Raw genomic sequence first — 25359 nt, 5'->3', positions numbered from 1 at the left:
GAACACTACTTTGGTGCAAACATAACTATTGAAATCACCTCTGAATTTTTAGAATACTTTAACATTTTAAAAAATATACAAATTAAAATAAACTATTCTTACATATATGTTCTTTTATATCAAAGAAGTGTTTCAGAACCCTTTACAATAACACAGTCCAGAGATCAACATGGATCATCCCTTTAGTCAAGCAATTTAAGATAATTCTGATATTATTTCCAAAAAGTAAGTTGGCTTCCTTCAATGTACAGTTCTTGACAGGACCAGTGCCTCCTCTTCATTTACTACATTGTTCATTTTATTGAAGAGGGAGAAGAACATTATATTTCAAAAAAAGGTCTCTCGACAAAGTGGGCAGGTGGATTTGTTGCTAGATGTGAACCATTTGTACTGAAAGAGAAATAGAAACATTTAAAATGTGAACATATGATGAATTTTAAAAGTGCTTTACACTTGAACACTTTCATTCAGTTTTGTTTGACAGGTGTAAGGTTTTATCAGATATAGTGACATATAACTTGCCAGTGAAGATGGCTACCAAATACTAAAAGGCTAGTAAAAGTTATTTTTCCAATAAGCTGTGATAAGCAACTTCCCCTAGCAGAAGCAAAGTCATATGAAATACAAATATAAAACAAAACATTAGTTTATGAAAGATACCATCCAGGATTCTCCCTGTTGTCTGGTCTCATTTTAAGAAGGTAGGATCCACAAGTGAGAACTCTCTTGGAATTATATTGTTAGAAAAGCAGTAATTTTCTTTTGTATGGCAATACAGACATCAACCTTTTCTGATATACTCATGATTACCATTTTGTCAGCTTTAATATAGCTTACATACTGCAATTTGAACCAGATTTTAAATGTAGGCAAAATACAAACATGTACACAAGACCAACTCTGGGTACTTACCAAACAGGCTGAATGGAATTTTTTCTTGCATGTTCTACAGGCTTTTTTGGGAAGAGAATAATTGGAACCATGTATGACTGAAAAACAGATCATGCAATCTTCAATGCCCTCAAACCGTTTATCCACGTTATTTTTCCACAAAGCCAAGCCTTCCATAATACTTCCATTCTAAGAGAGGGAAAGAGTCACAACAGTAATCAATGATGTGTTAACATTTTAGAACATCGCTTATTTCTATTCTAGTAACACGCAGAAGCCCCAAGCAGGATTGGGGCTCCTTTGTACTAGGTGTTGTATACATACATAGTGGGACTTGGACCCTATCCTGAAAAATTAATCTAAGATGACATGCTATTTATGAAGGGTGTGGTACAGGGATTAAACGTACAATTTTAATGTATATAATCAAATAAAGCCATGTATTTCAACTACAATGGACAGTATCCTATAACGGATCCTTCAGATTTCAGACATGTTCCTCTCTACAGAACGCGTAGTGGACAGTGTGCATTTAAGAGCATTTATAAAGCTATTTGCATTAATCATTTTGTTAGTTTCTTATAATCACAAGTGTAGAGTGACATCTATAATTACCAACCAACCCAATTTTAGAGGGTCTCATGTTAGGGGAAGTTTTGAGACTGTAATAGTTCATCATCCATAGATGTAGATCCTTGTGTTACATTTCAGTCAACACTATATTGCTAAGATTGTTCTATCATTTTTGTGTCACTGTTTGTATGTCCTAAATTGCCAAAACCAAGGGCTTGGCCTAAAACTTCACCTGGTGAGTGAGGTACGTGCTTAACTGTAGCATCCAATTGCGCCACTGCTGAACAGCCACACCAACCCTCTTTCCACTCTCAACTGTTATTGAGCCCAGTGGGTAATTTGGCGGAAGCTGTATTATCAGTTCAATAAATATATCATCAACTGAATAGGTAGCAATCACTTCCCGAGTAGCAGACCGAGCTTTTACCTATAGAAAAACAGAAACATTCAAAAGACTGGTGAGATCTCACTTTACGTTAAACATACACTTTCTCAAGTCTTTTTATATTACATGAAAGATCCATAATTTACAGCATATGCTTGGACCAGGAAAACAAGTGACTGACAAATCTTTTCATTAAAGAAAAATGCCAACCTTTGTCATGCCAAACTAAACAGAACTGGTATCAGCCAATCAGATTGAAAGATGGCTGACAATCACTGATAAATTAAAAAAAAAAAAATCACACTAGCCAGAAGGTACCATATTGATAGTGGTCTTGCAGAAAACAGCACTTATATGGATAACCTCTCTGACTGAAGTACATGCACCAAGATTTTCTACACTATTCCAAATACAGGAAGACAGCAATTATATAGCGAACAAATGTCATCCTACTAAACCAATAACAAATGAAATTATACTATCAATCATTTATGATAATAGAAATAAAGTTGTTTTATTCACTGTCAGAGGATCAGTCAGGTTCTGAAAAAGCAACATCTCTGCTTTGACCATTACAGCATTTTGATAAAGGTCTAGGGTAAAATCCTGGCTCCACTGAAGTTAATGGCAAAACTGTTGACTTCTACAGGGTCAGGATTTCAATCCAATCACAACTGCAAGAGAGCACTATCCTGTGATAGTTCCAGTCCACTGATATTCTCTCAGTGATCTTTATCTAGCTGGCACTTAACACACCTTATTGTATTTAATGCCTGGTTTAGAAACATTGGAGAGTTTTTACAAGACAATTTTTACAAGACAATTCACAAGCAACTTTTTGAGAAGATAAAGGCCTTACTAACCGTCATGCCATTAAATAACTGTGTGCTAGTCTGCACAGAAGATATTTCTTGTAAAGAAAGTACATTGCTGACATATTTGCTTGTAAATTTATCTACTACATTGAAGACCCGTTTCTCACAGCTATTCCACCAAAGCCTAACCATGGCTGGCAAGTCCTTCAATGTCATATGATACACCGAGCAGGCCAAGTGTGGAATCTGAGATGACAGCACTGCTGTATCTGGGGGGGGGGAAATCAAAAACATTTTGTCAAATATCATATAGGTGACATAGCATTGTTTCTGCCTCATCCCTATAGGAGCATTATTTTAATAATTTGATTATATGACAGAGCCTGTTGCCGGCAATGGAAAGCATGCCAAAAATTCCCAACCCCTCTTGTCCATAAATGCTATCCTTATGAACATTCAGATTTAGAGCTGGTCAGAAAAACTTCAACGGAACCATCTTCCCTTGGAGAAAGCAGCTGTGTCTAAACTGAAATGCTCTGCCAAGTTGTGTTCATTTTGCTGAAATTTTACCAAAAAAAGGGAAAATTGTTCCAACAACGTCTAAGTGTTCCATTTGGCTGTTTTTAAAATGAAACATTTCAATTTCCTTTCTAAACAACTTTTCATTTTATTTTGGTTATGTTATATAGTAATATGAAAATGATGAAATCAAAACAAACATTTTAATTTTGAAACTGTATTTCCTTGCCTCTGTTACCAATATCACTTTAGATTATTGGAAAAATAATTTTCAAGTCTAATTTTCTTTTTGCACTTCTCTGGTAGAACAATGAAAATTAACTACCGTATATACTCATTCATAAGCCGAATTTTTTTAGTAAAAAAGGGAAGCACCAGAGAAGGGGTTCGGCTTATGAACGGGTATAGAGAGAGAGAGGTGGGACGCAGCCCCTCCCCCCAACAGAGGAGAAAAGAGAGGCAGCACAGCCAGCAGAGACAGAAGGGAAGAGGCGGGGCCAGAGTCTCTCCGCTTCTGGCCACACTGCTCTCCCCCCAGCCTCCAAAGCAGCTGCAGCTCTGGGGCTGGCAGGCTACAGCCGTGCCACTCGGCCCTGCCCCCCAGAGCAGGCTGTGCCCGTGCCGCCCGGCCCGCCAGAGCACGCTGCGGCCGTGCTGCGGCCGCACCGCCCGGTCTGGCCCACCAGAGCAGGCTGCGGCCGCGCTGCCCAGCCTGCCGGAGCAGCTCCAGCCAGGCCGTTCATCCTCCCCTGGTGGGAAGGGATGGGATAGGGAGAGTGTGGAGGTCCTGGGCTAGGGGTGGGGTCATGTGGGGGGTGGTCACCAGGGTTACTCCCCTCACTCAGCTTCTCCCCCCAAAAAAAATTTCCCCACCAGTTGCTGTCCCGGCCCGTCAGGGTAAGCAGATGGCGCGCCGGGACACTTTGTTTACTTAGGTTTACCTCTGTGTCTGCAGATGCTCGAGGTAAACAAACCATCTCGGCCCCCCAGCGGCTTATCCTGATGGCCTGGGAGCCAAAGTTTGCTGACCCCTGAATTATAGGATCGGCTTAGGAATGGGTTATAAAAATTTTCCATTTTTGTTTATCCATCTTGCGGGGGGTCGGCTTATAAACGAACCGGCTTATGATCGAGTATGTACGGTAATCTACTTAACTTTTGTCTTTAGACAATTTAACACTCTGTTTCTCATGCATTAGCACTCTGCTGCAACATTTGTATTTGCAGATACATGAATGCAAATACGAGTTAAGTATTTTGAAGAAATTTTTATTAACTTCATATATATTTTTAAATAGACAATTTAAAAGTTGGCTTAAGCTACCTAAAAGTGTCAATTTAAGAAATGAAACAAGAAATCTGCATGCAGATTTTAACATATTGTAGGCTTAAATATTTCCCCTTTTTTGCACCACCTAAACCAGTAGTTCTCAAACTTTTGTACTGGTGACCCCTTTCACACAGCAAGCCTCTCAGTGCAACCCCCCCCCCTATAAATTAAAAACACATTTTTTAATATTTAACACAATTATAAATGCTGGAGGCGAAGCAGGGCTTGGGGTAGAGGCTGACACCTTGTGACCCCCAGTCTTAGAACCCCGGATCTAAACCCAGAACATGTGCAGACACGTTGGTATTAAGGATTTCCCATCACATCTTTTTCTGGAAATAACTCAGTAATGAGACTAAGGAAGGGATATGTTTCTCTAGGATTTATCATTTTCTTTCACTAAGAAGCATATTTTAACCTTATTAAGGCTGAAGTTACTCTGCGTGAATAAATATCATATACATTTTTACTAACCTTTGACACCTAAATGAAGTTCTTCAGTAAAGAAAGTTTTTGTATCCTTATCTGGGACTTCAGTAGATGGCCCTGAAAAGGCAGGGTTTTCTGGCATAAGCCTGAACAGGTGATAAAGAAGTTTATTCAGATTCTTAGTTCTTCGAAGGTACTGTGAATATAAAGCCCGCAGCTGGTGGGGGGAAAAATAAAGTATATATGAGTCCTAATAAAAAGCAGCTTGTTCTGATATGAACATGTACATGTAGAGAGGAAGGTTGGTCCAGTGATTAGGGCACTAGCCTAAGACCTGGGAGACTCTGGTTGAATTCTTTGCTCCACCACAGACTTCCTGTATGACCCTGGGCAAGCCTGTCTGTAACTCAGTTTCCTATCTTGAAATGGTAGTACTTCCCTACCTAACGGGGTGTTGGGAGGGTAAATACATTAAAGATGGTGAGGTGCTCATCTACTAATGGTGATAAGGACTATATAAATACCTATGATAGACAGACATCTACATGTAAGATATATGGAGATAAATTGATTAGGGCAGTCCAACATATAGGCTATCTGGAAAAGCATTCTGACACCAAAGTCTATTACTATCTTTTAAGTGAACTGATGGAAGCCTCATGGTTCAAGCTATTGAATTAGACTAAACCAAGAACTCAAGAACATACTGTAGGGAACAATCTTGTGCTTGAATAGGCGAGATGAGCTAAGAGAAATGGAAAAATCTAAATTTAGAATGTTGTTTTAGCTTTCTTTCCAATGAGCTGTTAACACAGAATGCATTTCCATTACATCCATACCTACAAATGTGAACTCCACAAATGAAACAGGAATCCAAATGGTTCACTTTGGTATATATTATGTATAATGTCATAACGTTTATATCACCCTTTAACAGTAAAAAATGACATTATTTTGGACAACTTCTTAAATGGGATTTAGATACTTTATAATACGATACTAAATTTAAAATTAGGAGTCACTGATGCATAGAGTAGATCAATTGTAAGAATAGCAATGTACGCAATATGCCTTGTACTGTGAACTATCAACCACATTACCTTAAAAATACTGTTCCATGTCACTCAGGTATTGTTTACTGATTGAATCATAGAAGTTTTCTGGTGGCTAGTAAGGTTAACCACAGCTGTATATTTAATTAAATGCACCAAATACTTCCTATTTACAAACAACAGTTTGAATTCAAATTACGTATCTCTTGCAGCAAGATTATTTTCCTTGAACGGATATTAATACACAGGTTTTACAGTGATGTCTTGCTTCCTGTCGAGGAAGATTTCTAAATACTGTAAAGTAAGCATTTAAAAGGTGGATAAATAGAATATTAATAAAATGCAAATGAGGCTGCTTAAAACTGCTTACAAATTATATATTTTAATACAATTCTTAAAGCATTATATTTACTACTCAGTGTAGTAACAGCTTTCTGCACTGCCATGTCAAACACATGACTTCCACTGCTAGCTTAATGGCAGAGCTACTAGTGCTGTGTAAGAAATGCTCAGCACTAGGGAAAGGAGAGATCGGTAGTGAATTCTATCAGTGTATTTAGTGTTGATGGGTTCTAAAAAGAATACCATTAATTCTGCATCAGCTGAAGGCCTGAAGCCATTGAATACTTAAACGGAAGAAAAATATTAAGAGGAAACTTCAGGACCAGATGTAAATGGACGTTGGCCAGATAAGAGTGTAAAGAAAACCCACTGGGAGAAAAAACATTCATTAAATACATACTTGAGAAGAAGCTGCCTTGAAGAAAGTTAATATTAATTTCCATGTGAGAAGATATCCTAAAATGAAGCAGAACTCTTCGCTCAGTGGCTGAACAACTGCATACTCTCCAACTGGAATGCAATCTAGGATGTTTTCTAGAAAGAGTTCTTGAGTGGCAAGAACAGACATAAGAGCTGCAGGTGGTGACCTATGGAATGATAAGGCATTATATTTGCCATAGTGATGAATTTTACAAAATAAAACTTTCTTAGAACACCAAATGGTTTTATTTTTTACAGCCTGCTCAGCATCCTCTCAGTACCAAACATGTAAATACATCAAAAGCTCTCTTCTTACAATGAAATACTCCTCTCAGTTCTGCACAGCAGTATTATATTTTAATACTCCTCTCCCCTTAACTAGACAGACCTCCCATTAACTTCTGGTAGGAAAAGCAGAATATAAAAATTGAATGCTACTATGGGGATCTGAACGGAGGACTCGGGCCTTTATTTGAATTGCTTTAACTTACATTTGGGCAGAACTCACAGTGTGCTAGTGCTGGATAAACACAATAGAAAGCACAATCCATTCTTACCACCTAGGCAAGTGGTAATATTGAACTAACTGCTCCTGAAGTTTGCTTTTTGCGATGCTGTACCCCATGACATGCAACACCCCATCCCCTTTAAAGATGCAGAACTGAAGTCAAAATAGAAACAAAACAACAACATACAAAGCTGATTCCTCTTCTTCATCACCATAGGATTTGAGATCCTCATCATCAAATTTAGGCAACTCGGGCATTAACCTGTGGAGTTGAGAGGAAGATGGAGTGAACCAGTTTTCATTTTTACTGCCTACACCATTTATCTCTTATATCAAGAAAAGCATTAATTTGTTGGCAATGTATTTATTAAAAATAGTGCAGTGTCTATAAGACACACATCCAAAACTGGTTGCTTAAATTACAGGTGCCAGAAGGCACATAATCTTGCTCAGTTTTTCCCTTTACTCATCTTTACTTTAGGAGGACTCAGAAGTCCTAACATCTATACTTCTGAGCAAGCCTAACATCAGCCTTTACAGACCTTTGAGGGCACTCTAAATGAGAGGCACAAGCTGCTATGGAGCCTATGTTTCAGGTCATATGTACCTTACAAATTGCATGAAAGGTAGCTAAGTATATGTACCACATTTCAAATTTCTGGCACTAGGACTGTCCAAAGAAAGTTCAGAAGAATCTTGAGAATAAGGAAGAATTATTCCCCACTTTCCTCATACACAAATGTCTGAAGAGTTTTGGTTCAAACTCTCTAGTAAAATTTACCTTCAGGCAGAGACCAAGTCAGGAAAATTTCAGCTCAACAGACAAAAGTTTTGGAAAGCTATGTATATCTGAAAACACAGGGTTAGACTGAAAACACTTAGACAACCCTGGATTGTAGTAATATTGATACTACAGTTAAAGCACATACACAATTCTGTCAGAAAATCAAATTACATTTTCATGTTCCTTACTAAAGTTTTTCCTTTATGTTAATACATTAGTCTAAAATTAAAACATTTATAAAATTACTCAGTATTCAAACTGAACAGATGTATATCAAAGTTCACTACATGTACATAAATTACCACTTAGCGATTTTTCCAAATGGAAAACTATTTTACTAGCCTCCTCACATTTCAAAATGCAAAATTTTACAGAGTTTAAAAACAGAGAGGGAAAGATCACTGGTTGATTCCTTACTTATATAGCATGTGGTAGACAGTGATTTGTACAGGTCTAGCTCGGAAGAGCAGCAATGGAGATAATGTGTTTAACAAGGTCTGTAGGTTATCTGGAAGGTTTGTTTTCTGGCCAGCAACAAACTTGGCTGGCAGTTTGTGGTTCAACAATTGGTCCTTTGAAATGTATGTTAGAACTTCACCTAAGGATTTCAGTATAGAGTTCTGAAAGGATTTTTCAGATGCATCTTTGCTTTCCCCTGTTCAGAATGGAGAAAAACAGCAAGTTACATTTGTAGCTCAGTTTGTTATGGTTACAAGTGGGTTCAATCACAGAAAACTAAGGCACACTATTTCCACTTATCTAAATTATCCAATACTAAATATTATTAAAAATCGAAGTGTAATTATATATCCCTTAAATATTTTTCACTGATTGTTGCTCATCCACTATGTGCTAGTTAAATACTGTCTAACAACTACATGAATAGAGCACTCAATATAATAAAGTCAAACTTAGTCTGTCATCTATTCTACTTAAAAATACCTCTACTCAGGTCACTTGTCATATCAAGCTACTACCCTGCTTGTCATTTACCATATACTTGCCTGTGACTTTTACCAACAAAGTTAACAGCAAGTTGTGAATGCCTTCAGAAAAGAATTCCTTCCATTCACTGATCAGGTTCATCGGAAGATTTTGGATAGCCTCAGGAGTTGCTGCCTGGAAGTAAGCACTAAGGGCAGAAGCCAAGTCACAGCTGACACAGGCAAAAATTTGCACCAGTGGAACATGATAAAGCGAATGGTTTTCCCTTGTTGTCTGGAAAAAATGGCAGTAATTTCTTAGTCCTCACTCTGCTTTAAGACAGTTGTTTTATACTACATTTATAAAGAGTTATATATCACTATAGAATTTGTAGTTCATCGAGTGCTTTGAGATGTTTGATGGAAAAGCAAGCGTCAGTTACCTCTACAAAATATACCATGTGAGAATTAGTAAATAAGACAAATCTGTGCTCACGCCACTTCAAAGCTCCTGGTATTTGACCTCACAAGGTTATTTAAAAACTTCTGCTGGATCCCAACGAAAGTAAATAAAATACAATAACTCTCCCCAGCTCTTATCAAGGTTTAGAATAATGGATTGTTTCCATTTTTACAGAACCCGTTACATAATGGTAGGCAGAAACTGCCACCAAGTGGATTCAAATAGTAATGTCTGTATCTGCAACACTAAACCTTACACTGCCAAGTAGGCCAAAACCATAGTTTAAAAAGCACCCCTGTTCCCTCCCAAATATAAAAACTTCATAAGCTTCATTCATTAAATCATTTCCACATTGTGGAAAACTTACGTTCAACCAGAAATTACTAAAATGGTGCTCACTCCCTTAGACAAAAATCAATCCCCTCCCTCAAATTGGGCTCCTGCTTTTATTTTTATTCTGTCAAGATCCACAAAAAGTAATATAACTAACTATTGAAAATCCTCTAAAATGATACATCTATATAGCAAGTCCACAAATGTGGCTGCCACTATGTTTTGGGCTACTGTCTTTAAATTAACATCCATCCTTCCAGTTTGTAATGATATTGGTGTAAAATGAATATGTTTCTAGCCGAAGTAGATGATGCAACCCCTGTACTTATATTATGTAAAGCACTTTCACACCCTTCAGATGAAAGCTGCTATAAGAACATACAGATAAAAGTATTAAGGCTTAAATATCTGTTCTTTAGCTTCCTTATTTTAAATACAGAAGAAAAAAAATACGAGTCTAGTGTCAAATGAATAGGTGTCGAATGTCCATTCTGAGAGTCCTATTTCAGGATGCAATATACTGTTTAGCAATGATGCTTATCATATTACCTCTAACCAAGCCAGCATGGAGCACATTATGAAGTCCCACTCATTGTCCATCAGTGGAGACGTGGAATATTTTAACAACAGTGGAAAGTAACGGATCATCTCTATATTGAAACCAAGCAACTGAGGCGTTGCTTCTTTAAGATTGCTGAAACAGAAGTACAGAAGTTAAAACCAACCTCATTAATGCAGAGGAATAAAATATTTCTGTTCTAGCCTTAGTGTTTCCTCTTAGGTCAAATTCATATTCTATACTGGAATCTGCCTAAGTGCTTAAAATACCCTTGCTTTCTTTGAGGTTAGTTCCTATGTAAACTACATAACAGGAACAAGATAAACCAACATGCAAACAAACAAGAAGTTCTGTGATTCTAGACAGGCCACCAACTACACATTATACTTATCTATTTGCTCAAATAATAACCTAATGTAAATCAGTAAGTTTAGTAATTGAAACTACAGTTTGCATTATACTCCAGGACACAATTAAACATGGGTTTACAAGATTTAATGATTTCCTGTAGCCAATAAAATATATGAATGAATCACAGAGTTTAGTTTCAAGTGTGAGCACCTGGGTGCGCAAATCCCACAAGTTAATGCACGAATTGATACACAAACACCTACAACGATTGCCTACTTTAAAGGCATAATGCAGGCACAATGAAATTCTCTTGCCAGTTTGTCCCCATTTCATGACATCATTACACAGATCTCTTCAGTAAACCCAAGATGGATGAACTTCAGACAAATGAAAGTATTTCTTCTCTGCATGTTAAGTCTTTGGTCAGATTTTCAGGCCCAGATTTCTAAAATACAGGTGCCTGAAATTCACCTCCCAAGTCTTTATTTAGGTATCTAAATAAGTGATCTGATCATCAAACTGCTGGGTATGCAGAAGCTGCTAGACGCTCAACCCTTTTGAAAATCCAGCTATTTATTAAGGTTCTTCATCACGGATGTAACCCCCAATCCTGAAAAGATGTATGCATGTCCTTAACTTCAAGCATCCAAGTAGTCCTACTGAAGGGGAACTTTAAAAAATAGATTTTTATCTTTAAACTCTTTGTCCTTCTAAATAGGTTGTTTTAAAATACACAGTAAGATTTGGCTATGTTAAGTTATAGCAAAGTTACCCACCAGCTGAAAAGGAAGCTGTCCTCATTATCATTTCTCCATGACATAATGATTTTTAATATTCCAGGCAGTAGCTCTCGACAATCAATGCTTCCACTGTGTAAGCAGGAGTTTAAAATGGCAAGATATCCAAAAGCTCCTACAATACAGTAAAATACCATATAAAAAAGCACATATAACACGTTGAATGCTCTTGAATATATTCATGTATTTATTAACAAGACAACGCCAGCACAGGAAAGGAAAAGTGCATATCCAATTACTACTTTTTGTTTGTATCTTACATATACAAACATACAAAAATTTATTCTGGACAATATTTAGATTTCTCTTATTCTTTCGGTAGTTAATCCACTATTACAATTAAATGCTAGGATAAGTTTACACAGTTAATAATAAAAGTGATTAAAAAATGCAAACTCAGGTTCCAACAGCGCATTTATCCTTTGCAGCACAAAACAAAGAGTAATAGGTTAAACCAAGGGTGGGCAAACTTTTTGGCCCAAGGGCCACATCGGGGAATAGAAATTGTATGGTGGGCCATGAATGCTCACAAAATTGGGGTTGGGGTGCGGGAGGGGGTGTGGTCTCTGGGGTGGGGCTGGGGATGAGGAGTTGGGGTTTAGGAGGGTGCTCTGGGCTGGGACCGAGGGGTTCGAAGGGCAGGAGGGAGATCAGGGCTAGGGTAGGGGTGTGGGCTGGGGATGAGAGGTTTGGGGTGCAGGAGGGTGCTCCGGGCTGGGATTGAGGGGTTTGAAGAGCGGGAGGGGGATCAGGGCTGGGGTAGGGGGTTGGGGCATGGGGAGAGGCTCAGAGGTGCAGGCTCTGAGCAGCGGTTACCTCAAGCGGCTCCTGGAAGCAATGGCATGTCCCTTCTCAGGCTCCTATGCGTGGAGCAGCCCCCGACCCTGCTAGAGCCGGAGCAGGCCATGCAGCTGCTTCCAGGAGCTGCGTGGTATGGCCCCTGACCCAGCGCCCCGGCTGGAGCGCCGGAGCAGGGCTGAGCCGCGTGGTGCAGCCCCGACCCTGCGCTCCGGCCGGAGCGGGGCCAAGCGGCATGGCGTGGCTCGCAGGCCAGCTTAAAACAGCTCGTGGGACGGATCCGGCCCGCAGGCCGTAGTTTGTCCACCCCTGGGTTAAACTATATATTTAATGAGATAATTTGGAAAATAAAATATTACACATGTGCAACATGCAGAAACTTGACACTTATGTTAACTGTGAACCCTTATTACTGCATTAATGTATTTTTTTCCATTTAAATTTCCATTTTAAAAGAAAGAAGAAAATATGCATCTACACCTTCTGGAGAATAGGTACATTTTTTACAAGCACCATACCAATGACGTGAGCATTCCATTAACTGCCATTTATATGTGCACGTCAAGGAGCATACACCTCACACAAGATCTGGTGCTGTATTTACAAGAACTTTACCAGCTCTTTCATGAAGTGAGTAGAGTACAGACTCAATGGGAAACTCGTTCCTTGACAAACGTTTAGAAACTGGGCAAACATTCCTTGGCCAGGACCCTTTGGAGAAATAGGATGGGGCAGAATGGGACATGTGGACCAGGGGAGCTGACTGGGAATCTATTCTCCACAATCACAGAGGAGTGTGCCGAAGAGACACATGGGGATCTCCTATACAACTAGGGAATAGTCTGAGGACCCACTCCCCTGTTATCTACTTAAAATTTCTCAGGTCAGGCCCTGGTGGCCCAAATGCAGTCTCAGAAGCAAAGACAGAGAGCCCAGAAAATGTTAACTGAATGTATAACCCAATGATAATATAGTCAAATACACACTAGTTGTGCAGAAAATAAAAAATCTGATGGGGCAGGAAAATTCAAGATTCTGATCAACTGTTCCCCCTTAACCAGTGTTTAAAAATTCACACTTACAAAGCCTTTACAATATGACTATTTGCGAGTGCTCACCTGAAGATACAACACAGTTTTGCCCAAATGGTCATGAATTTGTTTTAACAATGCTAAGATTTTCAAATTCAGCAAGAGATATACTCCTCACTGAGGAACAGTGACATGACAAGTGTCAAGTTTTTAGGTAGCTTGGTCAATAAGAGCATGGCCAAAAATGAATGAAAACAAGGAAGAAGAGGGAGGAAGAGTGTTTTGTTTTTTATTTTAACTACACCATACTCAAACACCTGAAAGAATTTTGCTTATACTTTCCCACACAATTCTTCTTTGGGCAGAAACCAACTATAAAAAGTTTAGGCTCAAAAGGGTAATTTTTCAGAAAGTTACACCTTTTCAAAAGCGACATAGGGCACTTAGGAGTCTAAATCACATTAATTCATACTGCAACACTGAGCAGTGCTATGCCTAAATACCAAAAAAATCTGGACATGGGTCATTTGTTTCCCATTCTGGATGGGCCACGTGGGTAATACTTCGTTATATATATATGAGAACAGTCCTTAATAGTTTATAAAACTGTTGGTACAACATGTAATCAAGACATAATATGCTGACAATTGAAGATAATGCATTTTCATTCCATTAACAACAATTTGTTTGTAGTAAACAGTTGCCTTATCAATAGTCTATGAAGCATTACTACGAATAAATTAATTACAAATTCGTCCCATCTTAAATTAATAAACCAAACTGGCTGAAGAGTGTATAGTTATGTTACTGACCATCAGTACTGACGAGCTCGGTTTGCATGCATGTCATAAGTTTAGCAGTACACTGGATAACTAGTTCTTCCTTTTCTTCTTCGGGTAAAAATGGAGACAGGCTCTGAACTGTATGTAAGTTGCCTTCTGTTAATGGGAAAAACCTGTTCATGTAAACAAGATGCCAAGAATGAAACGGGGAAACAAAGATCAGTTTTATTATAGGAAAATGTAAATTGGCTCCTAGGGATCATGGATCAAAGAAGGATTATTTCATATTCTGCTTCTTTCAAGCCATTTATATACTGTAAATTGCATTTATTTTACACTGCATATATAAATGATAAACAGTACTCATCCTACATTTCATTCATCAGAACAAGTAGCAACACAGTATCAACAACATTCACTCACAACTACAAGGAATTATGAATTGTAGTATTAGAATACCCTTCTGTCATCTTATAAAGTTGTTTTATTTCACTGGATGCAATATTCTTTGTATGGATCACTCTAACCATGGCTAAGGCCCAAAGTCTTCCACACTCTTTTGATCTACAGAAGAAAAAGGAAAAAAAGAACTATTTAATTTACATGTAGATTGTACACATACACACACACCCTACATATGTGAACATATCAAGGAAAAGACCTTAACGAAAGAGGTCAGAATGAAATCACACCAGTAAAAGCGATCTCTGTAATAGATCATATCAGTAAAAGTAATAATCTCTATAGTGCAAATGCCAAAGCCAGAATAAGTCAGGAATGTTATATTTCATCAAGTATTTTCTAAATCTGTACCTACCTGCTAAATAATATTTGCAGAAGGTTGGTTGTATTACCAAATGCACTTAAGTCCTCATATGTAATACTGATTACTTGAAGCATGTTGAGAAATTCAAGGAGGAGACAAGGAGGATCATCAAGTTCTTCAATCCACTGCAAAGAATATAGCAGTTCTGCAACTAATCAAACAAACAAAAGTATCGGTTTTAATATAAGCATGGTGTATGCAGTGAGCCTCCGCTTACATTTCCATGTATCTTGGTAACAACACAAAAAAAGCCAACATTCGCACATGACTTCAGGTGCTGAGAGGAATGAGCTGGACTCCTGGCACCAACACTTAATGTACTTTGGGGTTAACAATAGGTAATAATCCATGATTAATTTAAGCCATTCTAGATGCTTAGGCACTATTAAAATGAGAAGAAAAACAAACAAACAAAAAAGCATGGAAAGGACTCTAGTTAGTGACTCCTCTCCTACACCTTCATATTTTCTTCCTCTTCTTGGCTCTAATTTTCCTGACTGCTGCTCCTAAACTAGGCAGTCAAGACCGAATTTCAGATAGTAACCCCAGTCTGAAGTTAGAAACCAGTTCTTAAATTACTGTGTGTTTGTTTCTTCTTCATCCTTTTATGAAGGACCACACTGAGAAGTTACATTCCTCTTCAATAGCAACAGAAAAAGAACATGGAGTGGCATCACTACTTCATAAAATGCATAATGTTAATGGTCAGATCTGATTTAAAAACATGAAAATAATTAAGCCACTTCACAAGTAAAAGCGACTGAACGAGAGGGAGGTACGGATGGAGTGATGAGGATAAGAAAAATCGTTGCAATAACGTCTCCAATCTCATGCTTAACACTCAAGTATGTACCAATACGCCTGGTTACATTGCATGTATGCTCACCATGCAGCAGGCAGTGTTTTGGGATAGCCGGTATTTAAGAACAACTATTTTTACCTCAGTGTATGCTAAGAGGTTAGTTGAGAGAGTATGAATACAAGCAAAAAATGAAAGGCCAGAAGGGTTCTAGATATATAAACACCACACTAAAAGATACTTGTGCACTTAAAGCAGGATCAGAACAACAACTGTAAAAGATATAGGATAAAGTAATAATGTCAGCTATATTCCAAACCTTTTATTAATAATTGCTTCCACCAATTAATACAATTTGGTTCACAACTACTATATAAAATCAACTGCTCTTTAGTTTTACCATTCTTACTTACTTATATTCTCAATTTTCTTCCTTTCTGCATCGTGGTTTTCAAACACCACCTCATGTTCCTGTATAAGTAGTGCCATTTTACTTAACAATACTGCAGTGCACAGATGGTTTGGAAGTTTAGTTGTTTTGCATAGCTTAACCTCTGTTCCTGAGTGCTCACAGTTCACACTCAGTCTTCCTTCCAAAAGAGGTTTGTGTAACCACTGTAACAAACACAAGAAAGGAGCTGTCCACAATTACGTGTAATTTTTACAGAATAATACAAAGGCTCAGGCATTTGTGTAACTTTTCAAATTCAAAATTACTTACAATGTCACTTAAAGTTCCCACATTGAGATTCCCAAGTGTTTATAACAAATAGCCAGTAAAGGTATCATAACTGGAGAACTATTCCCAACACAGGTCTAATTGCTGTAGCCAGGTTATCGGTGGGGGATTCCTAATTTAAATTTAAAATCCTTTTCTGTCTAATTTCAATCATATTGCAACCAAATTAAAGAGACACTTGTAACTTCAAACTTGCATTTATGTCTGAAAATTGTATACACAGTATAGTTGCAAGTAATACGATGAGTATTATACCCTGACAGTAGTTACGGAAAAATAGATTTTTTCAGTTTACTCTGCCTATTTGACAGCACTTTGAGGACAGTCAGTTTTACTGTTTTCTCTCTGTATCCCTAAATCAGTTGAAAAGACTATAAACAGCTGCAGAGGAACAATACAAGCCTTATAAAAGGATTATTTTTAAACAAGATTTACTTTTAAGAGGTCACTATCAGAAACTGCATTTTTTAACCCAGTAAATTGCAAAATAAAGCAAGTTGACACTGTCCTTTAAACAGTATTTTATGTAGAATCCAAAAAGAGGGGAGTTTTTATATTTACAGATTTTGTATAGCATCATTAGGGATACAACAGCCTAAATGTTCTGTGCATGTATGGCCCTGTAGATGCATGCACATACCCTTACCTTCCCCTCCAATATGGAAAGGGACTCATCCACCTCCACTGCTTTCTCATCTGGACCTTGATCCTACAAGCTTCTGAGCTCTTTGGCCTTGATCCAGCTCAGCACTTAACATGTGCTTAACTGTAAGTATTCACTGACTTCAATGGGACTATTCCTATGCTTAGAGATAAGCATGTGCATAAGTGTGCTGGATCATGGCCAGAGTAGCATAGCACCATGCAGCATTGAGCTCCTGGACCTCACAGGGGGTGGGAACTAGACAGGCAATAGAAGGAGAGGCACACTTCACATCATTTCCAACCACAGTGCTCCAGAGATTAAGCAGGAAAGATTACAGAAAAAGCAGCCCAGGTTGTAGATACATCAGCTATTTCATTGTGCAGTAGTTTTCAGACTGCAGTCATTTTCGTACCTCAATGGGTAGAGATTCTCGCAACTTTTCCCATTCAGAGTTGTTTGGAGTAATACATCCAAAATAAGTTCCCAGAAGACAACCAGACAGTTCCCCAGCTTCCAGTAGCTTAGTCAGCAAATCATTAACTGCAGAGATCAAAACCTGAAGGCTGAAAATGTGGGAGAAAAAATTCTTCCTGAGAAATTAAGCACAATCATGTGACAACAAGACACGACATTTCACATCAGTACCATGCCACATCAATGGCTTTTCACTTTGCATTTTAGTTCATGCTGTTACCTCACAGACAGAATAATAAACATTTTAATTATTTAGGACTTAAGTATAGGCTGATGCTGTTAAAGCATTAGTTTTGAATTGATTATTTCATATTTTAATATCCCGAAACAAACAGATACGCAGTAAACATAGTTACCTTTTAACATCCAAAGAGGAAGACTGAATTTGATTCTTGACCCACAATGCAGATTTATGCAAGAAGGTGCTCTGTTTCTGCATATAGCCAACCTGATGCACAAGCGAATTTAGGCCAGACAACCAAGTGTGCTTTAGTTTATTGACAAGTAAATCTAAACACAAAAAATAAGGTAGTTAAAACATTAACTGCCAAATTACATACTGCATAATGGTGGGCACATTCACTACATCACTGTTCTGTTAACATGTGAAGTAGTGTTTCTCAAACTTTTTAGGTTGGTAACCAATTATTTGAAGTCAAAGATTTGCAGGACCCTCTTACATTTACTATAAAAGTAAGCAAAATATGTATCTAATTATCACACACACCTTGAAAAGTCAAGCATACAAAAGTTGTTAGGAAATGCCAGAATTAAGGATGCCCGAGCAACCTTAATTTGGCCAACTTGTGCATATGTATTATGATATCATTTTTAATTCCAGGCCTACATTTCTATGATTCCATGTAAGAGACTTCAAGAGGCCATCAAGTCCAGCTGTCTGCACTGAGGCAGGGCCAAGTAAACCTAGACCATCCCTGATAGGTGTTTGTCCAACCTGTTCCTAAAAACCTCGTATGACAGGAATTCCACAACCTCTCTTGGAAGCCTATTCCAGAGCTTAATTACCCTTACAGAGTTGGAAAGTTTTCCCTAATATCTAACCTAAATCTCCCTTGCTGTAGATTAAGTCCATTATTTCTTGTTTTATCTTCAGTGGACATGGAGAACAACTGATCTTCTTCCTCTTTATAACAGCCCTTAACATATTTGAAGACTTATCAGGTCCCCTCTCAGTCTTCTTTTTTCAAGACTAAACATGCCCAGTTTTTAAAAAAACGTATCTCCATAAGTCAAGTTTTCTAAATCTTTTATCATTTTTGTTGCTCTCTTCCAAGCTCTCTCCAATTCATCCATGTCTTTCCTAAAGCATAGCTCCCAGAACTGGACACAGTACTCCAGATGAGGCCTCGCCAGTGTCGAGTAGAGCAGGAAAATTACCTCCCGTGTCTTACATACAACACTGCTGTTAATAAACCCCAGAATGGTATTAGTATTTTTTTGCAGCTGTAGCACATTGTTGACTCTCAGCTGTGCATTTCATTTTTCCTTCTTCAGAAAAGCACTTTGCACTTATCTTTATTGGATTTCATCTTATTTCATCTCCAAGTTGCCAAGGTTTTTTTTGAATTCTAATCCTGTCCTCCAAAGTGCTTGCAACACCTCCCAGCTTGGTGTCATCTGCAAATTTTATAAGCATACTCTCCACTCCATTATCCAAGTCACTAATGAAAATATTGAATAGACCCAGGATTGACCCCTGTGGGACACCACTAGATGCGCCTTCCCAGTTTGACAGCGAAGCCCTGATAAAATATGCTCTGAGTACGGTCTTTCAACCAGTTGTGCACTCACTTTATAATAATTTCATCTAAACCATATGAAAATGTCATGTGGGACTATGTCAAAAGCCTTATTAAAAACAACATCTACTGCTTCCCCGCTATCCACTAGGCCAGTAATCTTGTCAAAGAAGGAAATTAGGTTGGTTTGGCATTATTTGTTCTTGACAAATCCAGGCTGGCTATTCCTTATAGCTCTATTATCCTGTAGGTGCTTACAAACTGAATGTTTAATAATTTGTTCCAGTATCTTTCCAGGTATTGAAGTTAGGCTGACTCATCTATAATTCTCTGGGTCCTCTTTGTTGCCCCTTTTAAAGACAGGCAGTAGGTTTGCCCTTCTCCAGTCTTCTGGGATGTCACCCATCCTCCATGAGTTCTCAAAGCTAATTGCTAACGGTTCTGAGATTGCTTCAGCTAGTTCCTTACATACGCTAGCCTGCATTTCATCAGGCCCTGCCAACTTGAATACACTTATCTAAATATTCTTATACCTGTTTTGTGTTCCTTCCCCCTTGTTAATATTAATTGTGTGGAGTATCTAGTCACCACTAACCTTTTTAGTGACGACTGAAGCAAAACAGGTATTAGACATCTCAGCCTTCTTGATACCATCAGTTATTAGCTCTGTTTCCCCATTAAGTGGCGCACTCACACTTTCCTTTGTCTTTCTCTAGCTCCCAGTGCATTTGAAGAACCTCTTCTTAGTGTCTCTTACGTCCCTTGCTAGGTGTAACTCACTTTGTGCTTTAGCCTTTCTGATTTTGTCCCTACATGCTTATGCTACTCTTCTGTATTCCTTCTTAGCAATTTGTCCAGATTTCCACTTTTTGTAGAATTTCTTTCTGATTTTCAGGTTGCTAAAGAGCTCCTGATGCAGCCATATTGGCCACTTCCTATTCTTCCTGTTGGGATAGTTGGCAGTTGTGTGTTTAATATGGTCTCCTTGAGAAACTGCCAGCTCTCCTGCACTCCTTTATCCCTTAGATTTTCTTCCTATGGGATGTTACCTACCAGTTCTGACTTTGTTAAAGTCTGCTTTTTTTAAGTCCATTGTTCTTATTCTGCAGTTCTCACTCCTTCCTTTCCCTAGGACCATGAAATCTATCATTTCATGATCACTTTCACCCAAATTGCCATCCAACCAGGGGTGCTGGAACAATTTTTATAGTGCGGATGCTGAGAGCCAAACTGTAAAACTCTGTATATAATAGAAACCACTTCAAGCCAGAAGGTGCTGCAGCACCTCCCGCACCCCTAGTTCCAGGTCCTATGCAGCCAACTTCAGATTCTTAACCAATTCTTCTCTGTTGGTCAGAATCAAGTCTAAAATGGCTGTCCACCTGGTTACTTCCTCCACTTTCTGAAACAAAAAGTTGTCCCCAAAGCACTCAAAGAACTTATTGGACGTTTTGTGTTTTGCCATATTATTTTTCCAATGGATGTCTGGATAGTTCAAGTCCCTCATGACCACATACTATTTTTTCCCACAGGACCCCAGCCTTAGTCAGTGCACAGAACGGAAGGTGCTCACTTAATGAGCAGCCATTCAATATTTTATTTCCTCCTCGTTGTTCAACATGTGATCCCAGGCTTTATTTATTTCACACTATGCAAACTCTGTTCTAAAAAACATAATTATTAATTTCTTCATGGGCTTCACTATGGTGCTCTTTACTATATTATCAGAGTGTTTCACAAATACTAATGAATTTATTTTTACAATACCCCTGTGAAATAAGGGTGTAGCATTTTACAGAGGGGAACTAAAGCACAGAGAGATTAAGGTAAAATGTATTCACTAATTTTGAGTATCCAATTTGAGATGCATAAAACCTGATTTTTCAGAGTTCAAAGCATTATACAGCAATGTTCAAAGCACAGCTCTCATTGACTTCAGTTGCAACTGTGAGTGTTTAGCAAATCAGATCCTAGTTCTCAGCAAATCAGATACTGTAGTCTCAAATCAAGCATCCAGAAAATGAAAACACACTGCTATACCAAACTTTTTTCCCTTTTTTTTTTTTTTTAAACAGGTGGTCATGATGCGATTTGATTAGCATCACACAGGAACTCTGTGGCAGACGCAGGGACAGACTCCAATTCCCCAGGGCAGCATTCAACTGCCTTAACCATGAGACCCTCCTTCCTTTTCCTGCAATCCCCTCCTTCATTTATTTCACATCTTCCAATTTTTTCAACAAATAAGGCACGGGTCCTACAGGCAACATCTCCTTCAACATGCAACCTAGCCCAATGACTATCCATTGTCATTCTCAGTAACAATTCATAGTCATTCAATGACTATCTGTTGTCATCATGGACTAGGAAAAGAAAGCAAAAATGACTCTATAGCCTGGGGATTAGGGCACTCACTAGAGAGAAGGGAGACCCAAGTTCAAGTCCTGGCTCTAATGACTAATTATTTATAAAAAAGTAGAACAGCTTCACGAGAAGAGAGTGAGAAAGCTCCATATCAAAATATCCCATAGACCAGTAGCTTGGGCACTCCCCTGCGATGTGGGAGACTCAGATCCCTCCTTCTCATCAGGTAGAGGGGGGAACTAAATCCAGGTTTCCCATATCCTAAGTGAGTGCCCTGACAAATGGGCCACAGTGTAAAAGGGAAGTACCACCATCAGCACCTGTTCCTGAATCCTTTCCTTCACTTTTGTCAAAATGTCTGAAAGTCTAAATAAAGTTTTCAGATCAAAACAAAATGTTTCAACATTACCAAAAAGTTATAACTTCTTCAATTTGGTTGAAACTATTTGGCAAATTAGACATAAATTTGAGAATAGTTTTGGTCAACCAGAAACTGCAACTATTCATCTGAAAAACGGCACACAGCTCTAGTTATAACTGACCAGTTGAGAAACACTGATCCCGCTTTATGTGGATATTACTTGGGTAATATGTTGTGGAGTTTTTTGCACAAAACCTTAAATTTCTGGAGGTGGCTTTTCTCTACTATTGCCCTGAAGATCAACCTTTAATACAAACCAACATTAAACACATATGCAAATAAAATCAGAAAAATAAATGTTCTAAAGTCAGATTTTAGTTTACAAAGTAATTCCTGCACTGGGTTACCTGACAAGTGTGTAGCATCCTGGCTCTGAGCACACAGTTGGAAAATAGTGAACAACAAGTCTTCGGAAGATGGCATCAGTAAGCACCCTTTAACTGAGCTGAAAAAGTTAGAGGCTACGTCACATATGAATGATACTGATGGTTCAGTATTTCCAGCTTCAGAAAGATCCTTAGCTTTTGAAAGAGCTGCTTGAAGTTTATCAATAATTCTTTCAACATAAATGTCACCAATCAAGGACTCTATTTAAAAAAAAAAAAAGACTTTATGATTACTCTTTGACAAGTAAGATCCTACAGAAGCCATCAGATGCTATAAACAGTGTCTGCCTGTTTTTCCAGATTCACTAATATTGAAAGCAAGATTAAGGGGAGAGTCTGCTTTAATTTTGTATGTGCTACAGCTTGATTCATTTCACTCTAGTCAAAGATGTCCTAGATCATCAACACCTGATGGAACACACCCAACATATTCTTGGTAGTTTGTTACACAAGCACTTTGCACAAAATGAATGGTATACGTGCAGCAATACCACCAGTTCCATAGCCATCCTCTGAAATGCCTGACACTGACTCATGATAGGGCAAACATTCAATCCTGGAGCACTGCATTAGGAATTTTAAGCCGGCAAGTCTGACTGACTACTTTTCTGCAAGCAAGTTTCCTGCACCCTCCTCTGAGACCCAGCAGCAAAACACAATAGTATTATGAAGATCTATCTATTCTACAGTATGCATTCATCTTACTGGTGCATCTCTTGGGAAATTATGAACCACTTCTTGGGCACCAAAAAAGAACCCAGCCTTCAAATAAATTACGGAACATTAGGGCAAGCATTTTAATAAATACTAGCAAGCTAAACAAAATGATAGCATTATAAATACATTGACTTTAAAATTGGATAATACACCTGAATATGAAACTCATTAATACTGACGTGTATATTACACTTGCCACACAAGAGAAGCAACAGTTGGAACAGGTAGTTACTCACAAAGGTGTACCATACATCTCTCAATGTAGGTGCCCCAAATAAGCAGACTTAGGACTTATAAATTGCTTCTATTGTCTGAGGTCAGAGGGCTCAGATGTGGATTCATAACCCTTCTGATCTGACACTACTTTTTGAACAGTAAACTTAAGACGGTATGGTCTATTCTGCAGTAAATCATTTAGTAAATCCAATCTTTGCATTAAAGAATTATACAATTAGAGAACTGGAAAATCTAAAAAGAAAGAAGATTAACACTAATCCTGTTAACAGGTACACCTCTACCCCTATATAACGCTGTCCTCGAGAGCCAAAATAATCTTACCGCGTTATAGGTGAAACCACGTTATATCGAACTTGCTTTGATCCGCCGGAGTGCACAGCCCCGCCCCGCCCCCCCGGAGCACTGCTTTACCGCGTTATATCCGAATTCGTGTTATATCAGGTCGCGTTATATCGGGGTAGAGGTGTACATGAAAATGAAGCATATCAAGTCACTACTCCAGGTTAGTTTTAATGAAATTAAAAGGCCATAGTATACTAGCTCAGGTAAATATAAACAGAGAAGCAGCTCGATGTTACAAAATGTGATATGGTAAAAAACCTCAAGAAGTTCTTTTCCCCCTCCTCCCCAAGTAGCAATTCACCTACCATTTTTAACATGTTGTGATAATACCAAGCTCAGGAGGGTCCATCTTTCTGAACAGTACAATTCCGATGAGGTTGTTGTGGTTTTCAAACCCTTATAGCACAGATCATCTGCTAGTATTACAAGCTTCTCCCCTAGTACGTCGCCTTTCAGCCACCCAGAGACTAATGAATGTTTCACTGAGTCTGAGCATGCCTGAATTACAAGAAAACAACTATTTTTGCAAGGTTACTAACTTTAAGGAAATAGGATTAGTATGTATTAGCCTTTAGAGAGAATACCTCATTCCTATACATTAATGCCAAGTTATAATGTCAGCGTTTTTCCAGAAACTAATGCCAAATTATATACTGGGAAAAAATTCTGCTAGGTGATGAGCCAATTATTATAAATAATGAAAAATAGAAAACAGGAAGGAATTTTAAAGTGCGAGGCATCCATAAGTGAGAAGGGATGACACTGATACTGGGCATCAAGAGATCTGGGTTCAGTTCCCAGCTCTGCTACCAACTTCACATATCACTTCAGGCAAGACACAAATTCCTCTGTGCTTCTGTTCCCTATCTGTAAAAATGGGGATAATAATACTTTACTTCAAAGGCATGTTGCAAGAATGAATGTATTAATGTTTGTGAGTTGCTCAGATAATATGGTGATAAATGCTATACAAATGCCTATCAAGTAAAATAACTTGGTCCTAATTAGTCAGTATTTCTGGGGTTTCCAAATAGTGGTTGAATTTACACATCATGCTTTCTAAAGTATATATGCACAGTGTGATGCTGTTTTATAGAGAATAAATGGCTCAGGGAAATGAAAATCTATATAACACATGCCACCCAATTGACCACATATGAGACTTCTATATATGAATGGACAAGGAGCCCCTTTATATTAGAGATGAGACATGCTGAAGATGGAAGTTTACAATACAGGCAATGCAGTGCCTCTATCAGTGGTTTTCAAACTTTTTGTATTGGTGACCCCTTTCACACAGCAAGCTTCTGAGTGTGACCCCCCTCCCATATAAATTAAAAACAGGGGGAAGGGGATAATTTAATTTAATGGGGGCTCAGGGCTGTCAGTGACCCCAGTTTGAGAACCCCCGAAGAAATGCTTCAGTTTCTAATGCTATCTACCATGGGTTTGTGAGAGAGGTGCTATATTTAAGTTATAATAAAACAGCACTGTTTCAGATTTAATTATTACTAGATTTTCAAACTGTGAAAATCAGACTAGTTTGTAGTCTACTCCAGTTTA

General features: G+C 38.3%; 1 protein-coding gene across 1 annotated transcript in view; it reads right to left on the bottom strand.

The window, feature by feature from the left end:
* Positions 1–25359, bottom strand: part of LOC112105896 (E3 ubiquitin-protein ligase listerin) — a 41436-nt gene continuing 16077 nt past the window's right edge. Inside the window, exons 12-30 of the mRNA XM_024198895.3 lie at positions 24102–24294; positions 22462–22701; positions 17926–18079; positions 17508–17658; positions 16124–16325; positions 14903–15062; positions 14545–14649; positions 14116–14258; positions 11454–11589; positions 10317–10461; positions 9053–9266; positions 8466–8703; positions 7452–7526; positions 6737–6923; positions 4988–5159; positions 2713–2933; positions 1697–1891; positions 913–1080; positions 1–390 (exon numbers count right to left, since the gene is read on the bottom strand). Coding sequence (XP_024054663.1) covers positions 328–390; positions 913–1080; positions 1697–1891; positions 2713–2933; positions 4988–5159; positions 6737–6923; positions 7452–7526; positions 8466–8703; positions 9053–9266; positions 10317–10461; positions 11454–11589; positions 14116–14258; positions 14545–14649; positions 14903–15062; positions 16124–16325; positions 17508–17658; positions 17926–18079; positions 22462–22701; positions 24102–24294 — 3162 coding nt within the window. The 3' untranslated portion in view covers positions 1–327. The remainder of the gene's footprint in view (positions 391–912; positions 1081–1696; positions 1892–2712; positions 2934–4987; positions 5160–6736; positions 6924–7451; positions 7527–8465; positions 8704–9052; positions 9267–10316; positions 10462–11453; positions 11590–14115; positions 14259–14544; positions 14650–14902; positions 15063–16123; positions 16326–17507; positions 17659–17925; positions 18080–22461; positions 22702–24101; positions 24295–25359) is intronic.

Source organism: Terrapene carolina, unplaced genomic scaffold (assembly GCF_002925995.2).
Source record: "Terrapene carolina triunguis isolate 2854851 unplaced genomic scaffold, T_m_triunguis-2.0 Scaffold30, whole genome shotgun sequence".
Taxonomy (NCBI): domain Eukaryota; kingdom Metazoa; phylum Chordata; order Testudines; family Emydidae; genus Terrapene; species Terrapene triunguis.
This window is presented reverse-complemented; position numbering and strand designations above follow the sequence as displayed.